Source organism: Terrapene carolina, unplaced genomic scaffold, assembly GCF_002925995.2.
Source record: "Terrapene carolina triunguis isolate 2854851 unplaced genomic scaffold, T_m_triunguis-2.0 Scaffold66, whole genome shotgun sequence".
NCBI classification, from domain to species: domain Eukaryota; kingdom Metazoa; phylum Chordata; order Testudines; family Emydidae; genus Terrapene; species Terrapene triunguis.
Window position 1 is genome coordinate 54352650 of NW_020664417.1, and position 20707 is coordinate 54373356.

A 20707-nucleotide genomic window follows, 5' to 3' on the forward strand; every position below is an offset into this window, starting at 1 on the left:
CATGGTAGGATGATAATGCAGTCCTGTGTTGTGTTGTGTTTTGTTTTTGGGGGGGGTGGGGTGGGGAAGGATGGATTGTAAAGCTACCTATTCTGAGAATAAGCAAAAAGAGAACAAGCAGCAGCAGAAGAGTTGCATACCACAGACTAACACAAATTTGGTTTGCTTATGACAACTTTATCACTGAATGGTTCTGAGAAAATCCATTCTACATACATGGGACACAGACAAAAGCTAGTCATATCAGTTTTTACAGTCAAAGTCTGTTTGACATTTGCTACAAAGAGATAATAAATTAAACATTATTCAAAATTAGAATTAAAAAAATATTAACTATGCCATTTTGAAACGTGAATATGTAGATGGTATTGTTGACAATGGGTTCTGTTACACAACTGCATCTTAAATTTCCCATCTAAAACTTTTTGCAAAAGCCAACTGAAAATTGGGTGAGACATTATAAATCATGTACTGCAACATTGGGAAACTGAACATATCAGATGCTCATCTGGTATACTGCACTCAACAGCATGGTACTTCAGAGCTCGTATCAGGAGAGAAATATATACCGTACTTTTGCGTTTGGAGCATACTACGTATTATAAAATATTTTTGAATGTCTTAATTTGGGGGAAAAGGTTCACTTCTTGACAATTTCTGTTCCTTCCAAAGAGGAAACAGGAAAAGCTGACTCAGATTCTGGTCCTCCCGGCACTCACTAACATTTCCTGTCCACCTCTGTCAATGACCCAAGCAAACCTGTATTAAAGAGGTAAAACATACACATGCCATCTAATGGTATGGATTTGTAAGAGATGGGATTGGGTGGACTAATGTTTTCCTGCTCTAGCTTCTGTGATCTTATGTATTTTGTACATGTTGCAAAGATCTTATGTAACAATTTCTGCTGAAATCTCACAGTGGGGACAGTACATAAATTGCCACCAGCTTTTGTGGTGTTGTGGGACGACAATAAATGAATGGAGACTTGAGCTTCTACAAACTTTTCTGTAAGTCACTGAACCCCTCTGAACTTCAGCTTCCCAAACTAGAAAAGGTGTGTAATGATGCCTACTGGACAAGATTTACATAGGCTTAATTCATATTTACAATTATTGTTCTTGGCTGAAGGTTCTACAGAAGGGCAAAATATTTTTTTTATTATTTATTATACTCCCTTTTCAATGCTGTAGATTCTTTAAGTCAGTTTTAAATGTAATTTTTGAAGCACAATATCATGTACCCTCTTTGGAAACTGAAAATTATATTTTTACTTTCTCCTGTATTCTCCAATCTACCAAAAACAGACCCTTAGCAGAAGTCAGCAAACTGACATCAGTTCATTTGCCTTTAGGGATAGTAAATTATTGCTCAGCTCAAGTTTAAAAAAAAGAAAGAAAGAGAAAGGAAGGCGTGAGGGGAAAGGGAAAAAAATCTATCACTAACTCTCTCTGGAGTCTGAAGAATGTTCAATCATAGGCTTAAGACGTCCAAACAGTGCAATTGAGGAGAGGGTGGTAGAGTCTGATTCTACGTTGGTGCCGACTTGAACATTGTGAACGTTCTTTATGGAGGCTTTGGAAAGTTTAGGATTGACCTGTTTTTATTGGCTCCCTTGATGATAGACAAACAGGGCTAACCTGAAGCCAACATTGCCAGCAGGAAATTTGGGTCATGTGCAGTTGCATTTTTAAAACTTGTGTTTTAGGAGCTGTTCAATCAGCGTAATTGATTGATTGTAACGAGGCATAGAGAGAGCTCCTTAATCATTAGAGGTGGTTAGATAATGACAAACTGCTAAGGGTTTTGTTTGAGACAAATTTCCCATCTCCCTGTGTTATTCTGGTTGGAAAAGAGGTGGTTTGACCCTTATTTCATGGAGGTTACAGTCCAACTGGCCTGTTTACACCAAATAGCCTTTTAAATTTGGCATTTAAATTTGAAATCCACTGTAACACCATTTCCCAAGAGATAAGAAAAAACATTTCAAAATAGATCATAATCCAAAAATCCAAATGCATGTTTTTAACTTAACAGTTGATTGTAGCTGCTTAAGTTATTATTTCTTTCCTTTTTCTTTGAAGACGTGTTGCTGTTAAGTTTAATTTATACCCTTTCTTTAGTAAATGTTATGTAAATATAAGTGGAAAGGCTCAGGTTTTTAAATGCATTTAGTCATTGACAGTCAATGGGATTTAGGCTCCTAAGTGCCTAAATCACATTTGAACATGAGACATAGGTTCCTGAATTAGTTAGCTGTTGCAATGCTGAACACCGCAATGCCTAAATACCTTTAAAAGTCCGGGCCAAAATTTCAATCAAGTTTGTGTGCAATTTTGCACATACTTATTTCAGGTTCCTGTGTGTGCTCTCAACTAGGAGGTGAGTATGCTCTATTTTGTATGTTCCCAAGCAACACATCCATTTTAGAGGACATGTACACTTAAACAGGGTGCGTGCAAAAAAGAACTTACTCTGTTTGAGAATTTGTGCCTGTTTTTTTATCGGTGTTTATGGGACCAATAAAAACTTGTTGTTGTTCACTGCAGATGGCTTCCTCCATGCAGCTCTTTACAACTGTTTTTCTTCAGTTGTATCATTTTCCATTTTAGGATCAATAGTGATCTGAAATAATAACATCAGTGTATACATACATGTGAAATAATTTGTCACCAAAAACATACTGCTTTCCAAAAACACAGTGAATTATACAGAATTAAAGCTAAGCTAATAATTAAAAACCACCATGGGCTAGATTCTTTCCAGGTACACCGCTATGTCTGAACAGAGTCAGGCAGATCTAGCTTCAGACTTGTCCAAGTTATAAGTCTTTGGAAAATTGTAGTTTGCGCACAGAGACTTCTTCAGTATTAGAAGCTGAAGTCTCTGAAGAGTTTGTCCTTACTGAGTATGCTCCAACCCCTCCCAGGTCATAGTGCTGACCAGATAGCACATGCACTATCCTCACAGAGTGACTGAACATGCTCTGGGGAATGGGGAGGAAGACTATCCTAACACATATGCAACAGGGAGTCAGATTAAAGCATCACAGGCAACTTTAATTCTGGCATTTCCTAACTTTGGAGTACTTGACTTTGCAACCTTCATAAAAGCTAATTGTTTCTGAAAGAAACTCTAATTGAAAAATTGGAAAATATTCAGATAGGGTAACACAGACAGAAAAACTTCTAGGGCCCGAGTCCATCACCATTACTTATGCTGAGGAGTGTGTTACTCTGCAAGTACTCCCAAGAGTGTGCTAGGCTTCTCACAGTCCAGGTGAGAGGACACAATCCTTGCCCCAAGGAGCTTACAAATTTGATGCAGTGAAGGGAATAACAGAAGGAGAGGGGCAACATCAATGAGATTATGCAGTTGCTCCATAAAGGTTAGTTCATGGCATAATGGAGGAGACAGTGCTTGCATTTGTTTTAAATACATTACTTGGTTTGTTTTTTGGTGCTTCCACCAAAAAGTGGTCTTCAGAAGAATCTGAGAACAGTTGAGCAGCCTTGCAGAAGAACTCAGAGCTGTTCCCACACATAGGCAGCAGCATCTGTCTGATGGTGACAAAAATGACCTGTTTATATTATGGAAACCAAGATCTTTTCTTCTCTGTTTTCAGAATATTGGTGAGTCAGAGATACCCAGTGTTTTGAACCAGTTATTGCCTATGATCAAGTCTCATAATGAGAGGACAGCTAATGACTATACCTCTGAAGACTTCCTTGTCTTGCTGGTGTATACTTACTCTGTGGTTGGGGAAATCAAAGCTGGAAAAGAGCTGGATAAAGCTGAAGGAGAGGTGAAAAGGGCACTAGTCCAGACTTTTTGTGATGAACCAGAACTATCTTCCTTACTGCAAAAAATAACAGGTGAGTTTATATATCAGTGCAATGAAAAAACAGTAGGTATGAAATTTGTACCTAAAGAAAGCATAGAAATAGCGTGACTTGTCTGTGGTGGTTAGGGTATGAGAGTAAGCATGAGGATTTCCTGTAGATTATTCCATCACTGATGTGCACAAAAGCCAAATGCTGACAGGTTATCCTGAATAATGCTGAGTCTGGTGAAAGTTCTGTAATTTGTTCTTTTTGTTAAAGAGTAGTTAAGTTTGTATGTTTTCATAAAGTAATCTTTTCCCCAATTTTCTTACATTGATCAGTGTAAAGTTGACCTTGGAAAGTCAAAATTGATCCTGGAAACATGTTCAGCGAACCACAGGGTTGTGAATGCTAGGAACTGCCCAGTCTGTCATAAAAAAAGAATTGTGTCTAAAACTAACATTGAATTTTTTACTGAAATAATAAGCATAGTGAGACCTTTTTGGCAAACACTATAACTTATTAGTGCCTTCTGTAGAATAGCCAAGTAATAACTTGCAGTTGTCCTTGCCACAGACTTAAAAATTGTTTAAAAAAGATTGTAAACACTAGAACTGTAGCAGAAGAGGAGTATTTCAGAATGGAAGGGGGGCTGTGTTGCCCATCTACCATGGGTTCATTTGCCTGTTCGAAGGTATAATTATTATTTGTACTGCATTAGTGCTTAGGAGCCTCAGTCATAGACCATTGTGCTAGGTGACACACAGAACAAAAGGCCAGTCCGTGCCCCAAAGTACTAACAGTCTAAGTTTCTGGCATAATTTTACCACTGTAGTTATATCAGTGTAACTCTCCATGTTTATGTCACTCTGGGAACAGTATAAATTAATCATAAAATGACACTCCTATTCTGGAATAAGCGTGTCCACACGGGGATTTATATTGCTATAACTATAGCAGTATAATTATACCAGTACATTTCCACATGTATAGAAGCTCTTAAGATTATTTTTGTGAGTGCTGGAATGGGAGGTGTGTTCCACCTTAATGTAGTTACACAAATATCATGCACTTACACGCTGCTCCAAAGCCCAGTGAAGATGGTTAGAGCCTTTCCGTTGATTTCAGTGGGACTTGGATTAGTGATATTACTATTAGTGGCATACTGCTTGTAGTTTGCCCATTTTGCCCTTTAGTTTCTAGGGGAGGGGGGTATGTGTGTGAGAGAGCGAAAGAGTGTGTTCTATATTTCTTGCATTCCATTTCTATGACAGTTTTTTCAGTGCATGCGGCTTGTCTTGTGCTAATATAATGTTTCCAAATGACCTCAGTGGTATTCACTGTTGGATATTGTGCAGACCGAACCCTGCTGTGCAGAACTCCATCTTCATGTTTAAGTTTTTCTTCTGTTGATCCATGTTTCGAATCACTGTTTTATAATTTTCTTTAATTGTGACTAACAAAGAAAAAAAATGGGGAGATGCTGAATTATTTAACATTTAATTTCATGAAGAATCAGCAGGGAAACTGCTTTCTGATTTGCACAGAAACTTCGTTTATTGCCCGCTACAGTCTCACAGTCCATCAAAGTTGCTAGTACAAATAGAGACTGGATTACATAGCTCATTGGACTGGAGTAAGCTCTTCACAGTATTCACCAAGTAACGTTAAATTCTAACTATATTTCCATATTTTATACATAGATTTCCTTACTTTTTTCCAGTGTTGTGTGTGTTTGTAGGTTTGCTAAGTAGAAGCAAATGTCAGGCTGTTCAAGGGAACAAGCAAATAAAAAATTATAAATGAAAGTCCAAGTACAAATAGGTTGTATTTTGAAAAAGCAATTCTTTGTTTTCACATTGCAGACATAATCTTTGAACAGTGGAGTTTGAGATGTGCTCCTAATCATCTAAATATTTTTGTACTAGTATGGAGCGGGATCTCATAATTTAGGCACATTTGAAAACTGAGCTCTCTGTCTGCATAATATACCTTGACTCATTTGGAGGGTTTTAGCTGTTTACCAAAAGTTTTGAAAAGTTCATGCTGATGTGTTATAAAGACTTTTGTTTCAGATAAAGGGTTCCATTCACAGTCAAGTTAATTGTGGATCACGAAGGCCAGTTGCCCATGCAACCTGCTGATATGTATGAAACATTACAAACACATCATTAGGAGACAAATTGTGAGTGTAAAAGGCTATTTTTTAAAGAGGTGGCTGAACTGTTTCTTAGTACATGTATTAGTTATATTATGCTCCTGCAGTTCCTTAGTTACCTGAAGAAATATGGATGAAATGCTGGTCATTCTGTGTGTGTCTGTGTGTGTCTGTCTGTCTATGATTTACTATATAATGTATAGTTTGCTTGCTAGCATGTTTTTTGACCTGTTGCAATTCTGTGGTTTGCACTTTATTTAGAAGTGTCAGTTCTGCTGGCCCAATCACAAAGAAAAACAAACAAACAAACAACAAGCTGTTGGTGACATTTTATTGGACTAACTAAAAAGAACAAAAATTGGCCTACAGACATAGAAAGATCTTCTGAAAGAGAATATTGGGTCTAGATTCTTAGCTGTGTAAATTGGCATCTGTCCTTGAATTCAGTGTAGCTGAGCTGGTTTATACCAACTGAGGATCTGGAATATTCCAATTATAATATCTCATGATTTTTTTTTTAAATTAAAAAGTATGTTTTGCTTTTGAATGGCTGCAAAACTTAATTAAACTCCGACCAGCTTTAATGAATTTGTTTTCATTAGTAGAACAAAGGGAAACACACTTTTTATCTCTTATTTGAGAATTCCATAAAAATAAATTGTTGGGAGAACGTTAAAATTGCATAGTTAAATATTCAAGTCAGGAAAAGCCAAAATTAAGGTTGCATGTGCCTTACGCATACACACACATGAACCCAGCACATTGCGACATTTATCCCTCTTGGGGGTACCAGAAGGGGCCAGAGTTCCTATGACTCCCAAAGTGGGGAGATACAACCAGACCACATTTCCCCCAACCGCCCCTTGGTCCTGTCTCCACAGTCCATCCACCTTCTGAGATAAGTCTTCTGCTGCTGCCAGCTACCAAAGTTAGTCCTGAAGCTCAAGTAGTAGCAGTGCTGAAGGTTCAGGGTTCAGAGCCTGCTGATGAAACATGATCAGAGGCTTGTTACAGTCAACCCTCGGAAATTTCATACCAAAAGCCTGTGTTAAAATAATGTTATTGAGTTTGCTAAGTCAAGCCTTTGAAAGTTAGGGAATGCCAGTATTTAGGTTGCCTGTGCAAGCTTAATTCAGATCCCTTGAGCGGGGGGCTAGGGGGGCGGAAGGAGAGGGACACCTTGGGTGAGCAGCTGGGGGTGTCCCATTTTCTCTTTGGGAAATATGGTCACCCTGTAGCTCCCAGCCGCCCCCCTGCAGCTTTCAGCTGCTGCGGGAAGAGGGGGAACCCTACAGCTCCCAGCCACCACAGTGGCAGGGGAAACCATGGACCCGCAGCAGCAAAAGTCATAGACAGGTCACGGCTTCCGTGAATTTTTGTTTATTGCCTGTGACCTGGCTGTGACTTTTTTACTAAAAATAACCTTGACAAAATCTTAGCCTTACCTATAAGTAAAACAGGGCCAAAACTATGAACTAGAAGAGAGGCAGCATGTTCCAGTGAACAGAACATGGCACTAGTGGTCAAGACTTATGTGTGCTCTTCCTGACTGCTACAGACTCACTGTGTGACCTTGGGTGAGTCACTTACTTTCTTTGTGTCTCAGCTTCCAGTGTGTAAAATGAATGGATACCAATCTTTTGTGAATCACTTTGGGAGCTACAGATGAAAACCACTATATGAAGGCTAAGGTTTGTTATATATTGCATAAATCAGCATCTGTACCAGATTACTGGAGGATAGCTAATGTAATGCCAATGTTTAAAAAAGGCTCCAAAGGTGATGCTGGCAATTACAGATCAGTTAGCCTGACTTCAGTACCAGGAAAATTGTTTGAAACTAGTAAAGAACAGAATTATCAGACACATAAATTAGCATGATATGTTGGGGAAGAGTCAACACAGCTTTTGTAAAGGGAAATCATGCCTCACCAATCTACTAGAATTCTTTGAGGCAATCAGCAAGGGTGATCCAGTTGATATTGTGTACTTGGACTTTCAGAAGGCTTTTGACAGGGTCCCACACCAAAGGCTCTTAAGCAAAGTGAGGAGTCATGAGATAAGATGGAAGGTCCTCTCATGGGTCAGTAACTGGTTAAAAGATCAGAAACAAATGGTAGGACTAAAGATAAATAGTGGGGCCTCCAATGATCTGTCCTGGCACCAGTGCTATTCAACATATTATAAATGATCTAGAAAAGGGGATGAACAATAAGGTGGCAAAACTTGCAGATGATACAAAATTACTCAAAATAATTAAGTCTAAAGTTGACTGCGAAGAGTTACTAAGGGACCTCACTAAACTGGGTGACTGGGCAACAAAATGGCTGATGATATTCAGTGTTGATAAGTGCAAAGTAATGCACATTGGAAAACATAATCCCAACTATTTATACAAAATGATGGGGTCTAAATTAGCTGTCACCACTCAAGAAAGAGATCTTGGATTCATTGTGGATAGTTTTCTGCAAGCATCTGTTCAATATACAACTGCAGTCAAAAAAAAATCTAGCGGAATGTTAGGAACCATTAGGAAAGGATAGATAATAAGACAGAAAATATGATAATGCCCTATATAAATCCTTGGTACACCCACACCTTGAATATTGCATGCAGTTCTGGACTCCCCATCTCAGAAAAGAGATATAAGAATTGGAAAAGGTACAGAGAAGAGCAACAAAAACGATTAAGGGTATGGAACAACTTCGACGTGAGAAGAGATTAAAAAGACTGGAACTGTGCATCTTACAAAAGAGATGACTAAGGGGTATATGGCAGAGGTCTGTAAAAACATGACTGGTGTGGAGAAAGTGAATGAGGAAGTGTTATTTACCCCTTCATATAACACAAGAACAAGGAGTCACCCAATGAAATTAATAGGCAGCAGATTTAAAAGAACAAAAGGAAGTACCGGTACTTCTTGACACAACACACAGTCAACCTGTGGAACTCGTTGCTATGGGATGTTGTGAAGGCCAAAAGTGTAACTGGATTCAAAAAATAATAAGTTCATGGAGGGTAGGTGCATCAATGGCTATTAGCCAAGATGGTCAGGAACGCAACCCCATGCTCTGGCTGTCCCTAAACTTCTGACTGCTGGGACTGGATGACCACAGTTGGATCACTCAATAATTGCCCTGTTCTGTTCATTCCCTTTGAAGCATCTGGACTGGCTACTGTCAGAAAACAGGATTCTGGGTTAGATGGACCATTGATCTGACCTAATATGGCCATTCCTGTGTTCTTATTAATCAGAATCCTTTGAATTTCAGGGGCATTGTGCTGTACGCCCCAGGTACAAACCTTTACCAAGCTTATTTTCTGGTTCTAGTTTGGATGAGGCTGAAATAAAAACCTAGACCTTAATTGTGATTCTGAACCTTAGCCGATACCCCAAGTGCACCCTCCTTGGCACACCCCTTCACTTGCAGATCTTGTAAGATCTGCAAGCTGAAGAGGTCCACACTTTTCCTTTCTCTGTCTTCTCCCTGTCCTTCAAAGCACCAGGGACATTAAATACCAAAACCTAGTGTTAAAGAATTTTGTTGATGTTCTTTATTTAGATTGCAAGGTCAAGTAATCAGAAGTCAGGAATTCTCTCACAACAATAACTCTTGTCATTCTATTTTCTATTCCTATTTTCCTTTTAAAGTGTAAATGCACATTTATTATATATTGTGAGGCTGAAATTTGTACTGGTATAACTGCACTGATGTAGTAAACCCCTAACAGATGCATTGCACTGTACCAGTGCTTTCTTTTAGTATGATACTCCTGGGGGAATTCTGTGCCACTGCACAATTTGCACAGAAATTAATGTTCTGCACAGATTTTCCTCCCTCCCCCCCCAGAAATGGGCTGCAGAGTTTCTGGCTGCCATTGGGGTCCACTGGACCTGACAGAGCCCAGCTTGCAAATAGAAGACATTACTGGGAGGAGGGGTAGAGAGCTGGAGGGTTCCGGGGAGCTGCAGTTCCTGGCATGCCCTGAAGGAAGGAGGTGGTGTGCAGGAAATTCTGTACATGCCTGGGACCCAACATCAGACTGTTTCTCCCTCTGCATCCCTGGGCTCTAGGAAGGTGCATGTGAGTGTCTGGGTTGGGGCGTGGCCCGCAGCTGGGCTCTGGAGGGTAGCAGATGCAGGTGTCTGGGCTGGGGGGAACTCTGTGGCTGGGCTCTGAGGGAGGAGGGATGAGAGTGTCTGGGGTGCTCTGCAGCTGGGCTCTGGGGGGTAGAGGATGCAGGTGTCTGGGATGGGGGGCACCCTGTGGCTTGGCTCTTGGGGGGGAGGTAAGGAGTGTGGGTGTCTGGGCTGGGAGGCACCCTGCCACTGGGGTCTGGGGGAAGAGGGGGTGCAAATTTATGGGCTGGGGGGCTGCAGCTGGGCTCTGGGGGGTTGTGAGTGTGAGTGTCTAGTCTGGGGGGGGGGCGCAGCTGGGCCCTGAGGGGTAGGAGGTGTGGGTGTCTGGACTGGGGGGCACCCCGCAACTGGGTTCTTGGGGGGAGGGGGCAGGGAAACAGGAACTGAGTTGTCATAGGGGTTTGTTTAACTCTTTACTCCTGGGGGGGTTTTTTTTTTTTTTTTTTTTTGGCATCTGTATTGTTACAGACATAGTAGCTGACAGGTATTTTGAAATAAATTACCAAAATAATTGAAATTGGAATGATTATATAGTGTTATTTTGGCAAATATAATATGCAGAATTTTGCAGAATTTTATAATAATTGTGGACATAATTTTTATTTTTTTGGCACAGAATTCCTCCAGGAATAGTATGTTACCAAATTAAAGTGCATTGGTATAAGCCTTTCTTTGCAGTTGTGAAGCATGTTTACAATAGAGATTTGCATGGGTGTAACTGTATCCACGTTGGTACATTGCAGTGAATTTCCTTAATGTGGATGAGCCTGAGTTATTAATGCATACTGTAAAATATATTAGGATGCACCACTTGCCTAAGTTTACATTGTGGGAGAAACTTCAACATTTGGAATTTCCTTACTTCTGAGTGCTTAATCTTCTACCCTTAACCTTGCATGAACACAACATTTTTCATGTAAAAATGCATGGTAATAATATTTTGTATTTGTATAACATCCTATGTCAGTGAAGCTCAAAACATGCTGAAATCATTAATTAAACTAAAAACATAATGGGATAATTGCCTACCTAAATCAAATGGCAAATCTGATATGCTTGGTACATGATATCCATTTTAAAATGTGATACAATTATAGCTTGTTTTAATGTAGCTGTTCAATAGTATGTGTGATGGTGGACTATTTTAATACCTTGAATAATAAAACGGAATGTTACAATTCCAAGATTTTTCAGGGGTGTAATTTACAACAGACATAAGTTATTCATCACTGTTTCCTACAGAAATCTTGGAAATCCGGGGGGAAATGATTAGACCAAAACAGTGATTTAAACTATAATGGAAAATGATGCTTTTCAACAAATGGATTTTCTTTGGCAGATGTAGACAAATGGGATATAAAATTCACTATTTTATTTATTAATTTATTTGTTTGTTTGTTTAGGTTTTTTAGCACCCATCCAGAGTGTACACAATAAAAATGTGCAAAAAATACCAATATGCCCACAAAACAATTCCAAAATACGTCTTTCAGTTTCCACAAACAACTCTTCCATCCCCCACTTCACAGTGCAATCCTGGAAGGGAAAGTCTTGGAGAACAGATGTGACTTTATGGTGTGCTCGGAAGACCAAAAGGCTGTAAGGTCTGTTGGACTGAAGGGCAAGCCAACTGAGATACACTAGTGTAGTAATTCTAAACTTGTGGGATACGACCTGTTGTTGGGTTACCAAGGGCACCTACTGCATCTTCCTCCAACAGTCACATCAGCAGCTCTATCCCACAGCACCGAAAAACTTCCCATTGTGTCTTTCTGTGAACCTTCTGTTGTGGATTGCAGGACTATTTTCTGTTTTGCTGTCTTGTGTGTCATGCAACATGGGACTTACCACACTGTATCATACTCATGGTCCCTTTAGTCCAGTATCCTTGTCTCTAACCAGAAGTGTTGGAGGAAGGTAGAAGAAACCCCAAAGTAGTCAGGTATAGGATAATCTGCCCTAGGAAGGCATCATCCTAACCCCTAACAATCAGAAATGGTCATAAACCCTGAACCCATTAGCTTTTTACTATTAGCTATTTTATTCTTTTTAGCCGTATAACCATCCAAGGCCTCTTTGAATCTTGCTGAATTCTTGGCCTTACCACCAACTTGTAGCAATGAGCTCCAGTGCCTGATTATGTGTTGTGTAAGACGGCATTTCCTTTTATTAGTTTTGAATTTGCTACCTTTCAATTTCATTGAATGTTCCCTCATCTTGTGTTAGGAGTAAGGCTTAGTGTTTGTCACGGAAGTCACAGATTCCGTGACTTTCCGTGACCTCCGTGACTTCTGCAGCAGCTGGTGCGCCTGGCCCGGGGGCAGCCTGAGCAGCTCGAGCAGTCCCTGGGTCAGGTGTACAGGCTGCTGCTGGGGCAGTCTTGGGCCCCTCCGTCCCCCAGAAGCAGGAGTTTGGGTGTGTGGGGAGGCTCAGGGTTGGGGTGCGGGGCGGTGCTTACCGGGGGGAGGGGGGCTCCCCAGAAGGGTGACAGCAACTCCCCTCCCTCAGCTCCTAGCTCCACGTGCTGCCTCCGCCTGCAGGCACTGCCCCCGCAGCTCCCATTGGCCGCAGTTCCCAGCCAATGGGAGCTGCAGAACCAGGGCTTGGGGCAGAGCAGAAGCAGCATGTGGAGCTAGGAGCTGGGGTCCCCGCTTCCCAGGAACCGGGTATGGAGCCTGCCCCAGCACCCGTGGTGCCCCCCCCCGGCCGCAACCCCCCACCTCGAGCACCTGCGATGCTCTTGGGCCGCGACTGCCCCCCGAGCACCCATGGCAGCCCCCTGGGCCGCGACACCCCTTCCCCAGCACCCACGGTGGCCCCTGCGCCATCCCCCCCAGCACCCATGGCGTCCCTGGGCCGCCCTCCTGAGCCGTGCCCCACCCCCCAAGTTTTAGTCAGGGGTATATAGTAAAAGACATGGACAGGTCACAAGCCGTGAATTTTTGTTTTCTGCCCGTGACCTGTCCATGACTTTTACTAAAAATACCCATGACTAAAACATATCCTTAGTTATGAGACATGGAAAACCAGCACTGCTCTAGTGGATGAAACTTTTATTTCAATGCATTACTAAGTGAGCGTCATGAAAAGGCTAAACCATTTGGCATTGAATCTGGTTAGAGGTGAAGTATATTTTTTAAGTTTTCACATTACATAGGAAGAAATTTGGGACACTAGAACAAATGCCGGTTGAAGTATTAAGTATTTAAGATTGTAAACACACATAAATCAGGAAATTCAAAGTTATGATCCTTAGACTATGCATTTGCATCTCATGGAATGTCTTAACTAGGTCTTCTGCCTTCAGTCCCTCCCCAAATGCTTCCACTTTGACTGTCTACTCCTGGGGGCTTGACTGCCCCATTCATATTGTCTGCTTGGAAAAGTGAATATAAAAATAACCCATTAGACTATTGTCAGGGCAATTTGGAGTGGCCAGGGTGCAAGAGCCTGGTATTGAGGATTGCTCCTTGATTTCAGGCATGTGTGGGCGTCTGCCTATAGATGGGGTTATTAGATACAGATCTGTTCCAGGCCAGAGCTAAGATTTATAAACTAAACTGTTTATTTTAAAAGTTCATAGCATGGTTACAGGGGGTGGGGTAATGCCTCAAAGCATCAAACAGCAAAACATTTTGAATTTCCAGGAGCACTGCTCTCTCAAATACAGATTAGCTTTCTCCAATCCCTGTTGTTAAAGTAAAAGATTACTTTCCTGTCTGATGTAAGCAAGACGACTGCACATCAGTTTATATTGCTAAGAAGATCTCGTTCCATTGGGTTATGCTCCAGACATGCTCAGTTGCAGGCAGTATTATTGCAGGAATCTACTCTATTGCGCAAGCCTCTTGCTATAAATGTTCCTCTGTGATGATAGCAAATCACTGAAGACTCCATTGGGCAGGATCTGTGTAGACCACCCTGATGTGATTTGAATGGAAAGTTGTCATTGTCATGGAGCCGTGATGTCTCTGAATGTCATAATGATTTTATTAAAATAGAAGAAGATGTTGGTTAGTGACAGACTGGCCACAATCAAATTGTAAACAGAAGCCCTTCATAGATTATAACAATTTTTTTTCAGTAGCTAAGAGATTCGTTCTTGGTCAGTGTAGACCCTACTTATGTCCTATAGAGATAACAGAGTTTATTGCCATGATTTCTCTTTTTATAGTTTATGTCAAAATACAGCCTTTGCTGATCTCACTACAGTGCCACAGTGCTGAAATCGTTACAGCAGGACCAAATAAAACCAGATCGCTTTGTTCAACGGTGCATTGAAATGCTTTTCAGGTGCCAAGACCCCTGTTCAGGATGCTGTTTTTCTCCTGCAGCACCAGCTGATATTACCAAAACTTAAAATGCTCCTTTCTCTGCCTTGCAATGTGTGCATATAAAACTAAACATAAAAATGATCTTCTGTTACCTTTCAATCATTTACCTGACATATTTTGGACAAAATCCAGCTGAAAATATTTGTGATCAAGTAACCGCAGAAGATGGTGAATCTGACGTAAAACAAAGCTGCTTCATGGCCAAGTTATGGTGCTACATGAGAGGTGAAGAGCTCATGCAAATTAGCTTCCTGCCATTTTCAGTGACTGGGTGTTCCAGTCCATCTTCTTATGGCCGTGCAGCAACTGGGAGTTCATACTGCCCCAAGTATCTCAAAACAATTGACAAGTTTTAATTTGCACCTCACAGTGTATTGTAACTAGGTGTTATACCCACTGTTACAGATGGGGAAACTGAGGCAGTGAAGTGACTTGCTTCAGTCAGTGTCTTAGCCAGGAACAAAATGCAGGACTCCTGACTCCCAGTCTCCTGCCTTTTCTGCAGGAACACACAGACTTCTAAGATCTGAATAACTTTCGCTATGGTCTTTTTAAGGGCTTGATGGAAAAATTCCTTTTGACTTGGATGGTGCAGGATCAAACCCTATGTCAGCTGTGGTAGAATCCCTAGAACCTAGTTATACATGATAATCAGGAAATAACACTCTGCTCTTGAAAATGAGAGGTGTGGAATGTCCAATTCAGATTTCTCTGGCTTCAGAATGGGAGAGTTCCTCAGAATTAACCTCTGCTCCTGTCTAATCAGGATACCTGGAGAATTTTTGTAGGGGACCACCAGGGAGGCAATTTTATCTGTATTTTTGTTCAGCCTAACTCTAAATTAGTGTTGAGAAATAAATAATACAGTATTTGTTTACAAACATTTTGTTGGATGTCTTATAACAAAAGACTCAGTTGAAAAACTGGTCAGTATCAACAGTAAAAGAATTAGACTTCTTTGTCCAGGGCAGGAATATTTTAGTTCAGATTTCAAACTGACGTTTTAAATGTAGCATAGAACATAATCCCCATAGAAGTCCAATTTTGATTCTGCTTTCATATGTTACCTATTTATTTTCTCTTCAGCACCTGGTCAGAGTTGGCGCCAAACTGCATGGTAATTTTCATTGAAGTGTTTATAACATGAGACTTTTTAACATGAGACATATGCCTGCAGCTCTGCAGGCCCCTGAATTGCTGCCAACATAACAAGGCAGCCAACTGGAACAGGAAACTGATATGGTGCAATATTCATTAACCATTTATATTATTTTTCAGCATCTAGATGCAATACCATATAGAGGACATTCTGACATCAAGTATTCCTGTTTAAGTAAGCTGTGGAATGGAAACTAAAGCTCCTTTTTAAAATTAGGTGACATTTTCTAAAAGATACTTGTGAAAATATATGTGGTGAAGTTAAATCTTATTTTTTTTCTCCTTTTCCATACGAGTCACTTCCTTGCAAAGGTTCCAAGTTTTGGTAGGATATAACTTACTAATTTTTAAAATATGAGTAAATTCTTGCTAGTTTGCAGTGCACACCCAGCCTAGCAAAACAAAAACAGGGAGATGTTAGATAATACGATTAAAAATGTTTTCTTAGTGGTCACCATCCATATAAAATAAATCTGGCACTTGTTTTTGTTTCTCTTTTGCACATCGAAACAAATTTTAGGATATTTGCATATGGTTGTAGAAGTTCGCCTCTTTGTTTAGTGTCAGTAATCATCTTTCAAGAATTTCAAGGTACTAACTAAACTATTCAGCAAATATCTTCTTATTCTTTTACCATTCTTTTAAATTTAATATATTTTTAGGAGCCAGAAAGCAGTGCTACCAGTATGTGCTTATAGATGGTTGTTCTGAACAATTGCACGCTGTGTTCTTGATTGTTTCAGGTTGTTCTCAGTGGAAATGCACAAATGTAGAAAACAATGCATCATCTGAGGCAAACAGGAATAATTACTGGACAGAACTGGACATTTATAATTACTGGGTCAAATTTACCCGAGTGTTATTCCAATGCCTTCAGTGGAGTTATACCAGGGATTAATTTGATCCTTTGAATTTAGGGCAGTTTTTGAATTTAGGGCAGTTACAGCAAGGTAGCAGTCTGTACAGATTTTACTGTGGATACAGTATATTGCTGGGTACATATGTAAAAAAGAGTCACAAGGGTCCATAATCACTGGGTTATGTGCAAAGCCAAATAAATGTCCTTAATTATTGATCATAACCATTTTTATTGCATAAGCCCATTGGTGCCTTTAAAGTCTAATAGTGTGTGTAGTGAAAATTTAAGAACCTGAAAATGACACAAAAGAGCATTTCTTAAAGCTGGTATATATTTTGCTTATCAATAATGTCATATGTTTTTATTTTTATTAATAATTTAGGACTTAAATAAGTGTAGTTTTGCAGATGCAGCGAGTGTTATGTGTTCCTCCCCTCTGTGCTCTATCCACAGAAGGTGTGAGTCTGCTATAGACCCTTATGACAAAGCCTCTGGCTCTTTAGGTCAAGCTGTAGCCACTCATACTTTTAGCTCTGGAGGACTCCAGTTTAGTTCCCAGTGTTGGCCAAGATGGATTCTGTCCCTCATAATTAAGGGCCAGTTTCGATTACATCCGTATACAAATACACATTTGATGAGGTGCTTCTTTATTTAAAAAAAAAGGCTGAGATCAAATTTGGCCATTGTGATATGGCCTATAAACCTATTCAGACCTATGAGCATAAGCTAGCAGACTAGTACCTCAGCTGATCTCTGAAACTTGATGGTACAGCTCTGATATTTTACTGCCTTTTCTTAAAAATTGTTCTAAAAATGCAATAAATTAACAATTATCCACACTTTAATATGCCATATGGTGTTCTGTATATACTACATGGTGTTGCTGTTGTTTTTTAGTATCATTTAAAATGTTACTATCCATTTCCTAATCTATTACATATGATCAAATAAACTACTCTTATTTGGATTTAAGCAAATACTGTTCTGTAGACATCTTCATGTACGCTCTCGGCCCGGCTCCAAAGCCAGAGCTGGCCCTGGCTCCTGCATTCCCTCCTTCCCTATTTGTTCTGTTTAGTTTTAACTGTTGCATAAGTGTCACCTCTGGTAGTTAAAGTTCAGGTCAAGATATGTCTTGCTTTAACCCTTTTACTCTGGTTTATGGACATGCGGGCTGGTGTCTGTCAAGATGTAAAAGTTCACAGTCCACAGTCCATTCTTTCTTGGATTTGCTTTCGGTACGCATTGTGATGGACAGTGTTGCACAGTTAGACAGAGGCAGTTTTATTACATAACAGAGCACCGGGGGGAGGGCGCTCATGTGAATAACAGAGTGCAGTGTTTATACACTTAATAATTTTAGAAAGCAACATGCCTTATTTATAAGCAGATGTATGAGTCTTGTTTTAAAAATTTGTTTCCTTTTTCATGACAGTAACATTGTTTTGGAAATGCTTGTCTGATGATCAGTGGCAGCAGCAGCCAGTCATAACCGATTAGGCATGTTTATATAATGAAAAACAATACATTGATGTGGTTGACTAACGTGGAATTCTTTTAAAGTGAGAAAAAAGGGGGTAAAGGTCACATAGACTCCTTGTTTTGTGCAGATCCACTCCCCTCCCCCCTCACACACTTATCTATCATGCTATCTGTATATAGTGATTCTGGTGTGTCAGGGCATGCATTAGGAAATGTTACTTTAGTTTTGTATACCTTCATTTTTAGTTTTCATAGCTTAGCAGTGTTTTGTAAGTTAGAGGTACATTTTCAATAGCAGATTTTGCAAATTATAATTAGATTGGGTTTCTGTTCAAAGTTAACATAGATTAATTTTGAACAGCTTGTGCATGGATTTAGCCACGACCCTTAATACACTATATAGCCTTTGAGTAATACTGATAAACACACATCTCTGCTGCCTGTTCAGCAAGCAGAGTTATCCAGAGAATAACTTGTTTTCCCAGGCCAGTATCAAGTATCCACACTTTTGTGTCCAGAAAGGCATAGGTCTGAGGCCTCTTTCAGACACCTTTCAATTCCATTGGGAAAAAAGATTCTTCCTTTCCTGTGCTGTCATAGGTGCCTTACAAGCCATGTCTGGAGATTTTCATACAGTAATGCTTCTGTGACCTCACCAGTTTTCTGGGATTCCAGTCTCTGGATTTGTCTTGATGGAGGCCTCTTTCTTCTGTCAATCATGCTTGACCTTCTCTTCCAGATGGTGACATGTGTTACATCCAGACCTGATTTCCCTTTGGTGTAGATTCTGAATTCAGCTGGAGCAAGCTTGGAGTTATCAGATTGAAGCTTAGCCTAGCCTTCCATTGTTGATTGGCTTGGACTCCAATTGCTGTCCAATCTTAACTTATCATGCTTTAAATGTTTGTATTGCCGCTCTCCAACTTACAAAATGGGCCAAACTATAGCCAGAAGTGTGCACACAGCTTCCACTGCAGTCTACCTGAGAAAAGAATATAACCCTGTGTGATGTATATAAACTCTGTGAACATATGGAAAGTGATCTGACTAATTATAACTAGTAAAAGATTCTGAATCTAATTCTATGTTCCCAGCCACCATTAGCAATGAAGTGACAAATATTCTGCATTTAGGGTTTCAGTGTTTATTTCAGGTAAACAATGGCTCATTCTTGAAATAAAAATTATTTTAAGGGGTTTTGTTGAACTGTATTGAAAAAATAATATTTGGACTATGTGTGTATTTGAAACACATTCATTAGTGAAAAAGCTAAAAACCTAAAGCAAGTGTCCAAAAGAAATATACTTACAAAAGAAAGACGAGTAGGCTGAAAGTTAATAAATCACCCGTGTTACTCCAAGGAACATCTATAGCAAGAAGAAAGGAGAAAAGATAAGTTGTTTAAAATAATGCAATAGTTCTTTAATAATCTTTTATTAAGAAGATTAATGTGGTAAATATGTAGTGAATGAATGTATTCAACATAACATCAATTAATAAGAATGAGTGACAGGAACAAGCAACTTTTAGATTGTCTTACGAGAAAAGTTTCAAATGGCAATATTTTATCTGTTATATTACAATTTGATGGGACTGTTCTTGCCTTTTTGTAAGCATCACTAAAGAAAGTATTTCTAGAGAATGAAAAACACTGAGAAATTATGAAGAGTTTATGAGAAACTATGAAGAGTCTGAACAGAAAGATGACACAAATAAGAATGGAAAGATCTTTACCAGAAAGTTTGAAAGCGTGATAATATATAAACCCCAACCAACCAATCAACTAACCAAAAAAACCTGCTCATTTGTGTTGTATGACAGCACAGTACCCAAACTTGTGGAAGATGGTAGTGTTTTTCCATTTGTTTGATGCTGCATTTTAGCCATTCAGCTGCGAGTCGCACGGGCTGCTCATTTAACATTATTAATTGGTGAAATATGAGCTGTTTTGTTGAATTATTAAAAGAAAAATTTGAAACAGAAGTAGGAAACTAGAAATTGTTACTCCAGCTGTGTGTATCTATTTTCCAGTTTTGTTTTTATAATATGCTAAAACTATTTCCTTGACAAATAGGGCATAGCTTGTTATTTCTACATCAAAATTTTGCAGTTCTTCAGCTCTTATGTTTGAATTTCAATTAATAAAAACAGAGACGCTGTTGAGGGATAGAACTAGTTGTTCTTGCTTTTAAGTGTACAGAGACTCCCTCCTCTATTACATCAGTTCTCCTTTGGTGTATACTGTCACAGTTTCAGGGTAACTGCGCCTGTATTTCTACCTACTCCCCTCCACCCCCACCTCCAACCCCCCCCTCCCCCCCCATGGTCCACTCTGGGAGTCCCCAATCTGATCTCAGACCTCCAGCCGTCACCTGTCTTTGGACAGGGACCCGTGACACACTCCCTTCTTACTAGGCATTTTTAAGGCTGCACAGCTCCCTGCCTTATACTGTGATAATCCCCAGCAAGCCACTCTGCCTAATGGCCACTTTCTCTCCAAGGGCCCTGAGCAGTGTATAGCCAGCAGTTGCATGTTACCACATGGCTCCTTCTAAGCAATCCCATTTATTCTTAATACCTTACAGGGAAAGCACATAAAACCAATAAAAGTCCGTATATGCATGCTGAAGGCTTATCAGAGGTCGCCCATCAGTGTTATGGGGCCCTAGTAGACCAAAGTCTTTCCACTGCTTCCTCAAGAGTTGGAGCCTCCTCTTGGATAGAAAGTCCTGTCCATTTGCTGGATCAGAAA

The 20707-nt window shown here is 40.0% G+C and overlaps 1 protein-coding gene across 1 annotated transcript in view; it reads left to right on the plus strand.

Moving 5' to 3' along the window:
* SCFD2 (sec1 family domain containing 2) overlaps positions 1–20707 on the plus strand; it is a 283912-nt gene that overhangs the window by 112336 nt on the left and 150869 nt on the right. The window contains exon 5 of the mRNA XM_026648121.2: positions 3626–3875. Within this exon, the coding sequence (XP_026503906.1) occupies positions 3626–3875 (250 nt within the window). The remainder of the gene's footprint in view (positions 1–3625; positions 3876–20707) is intronic.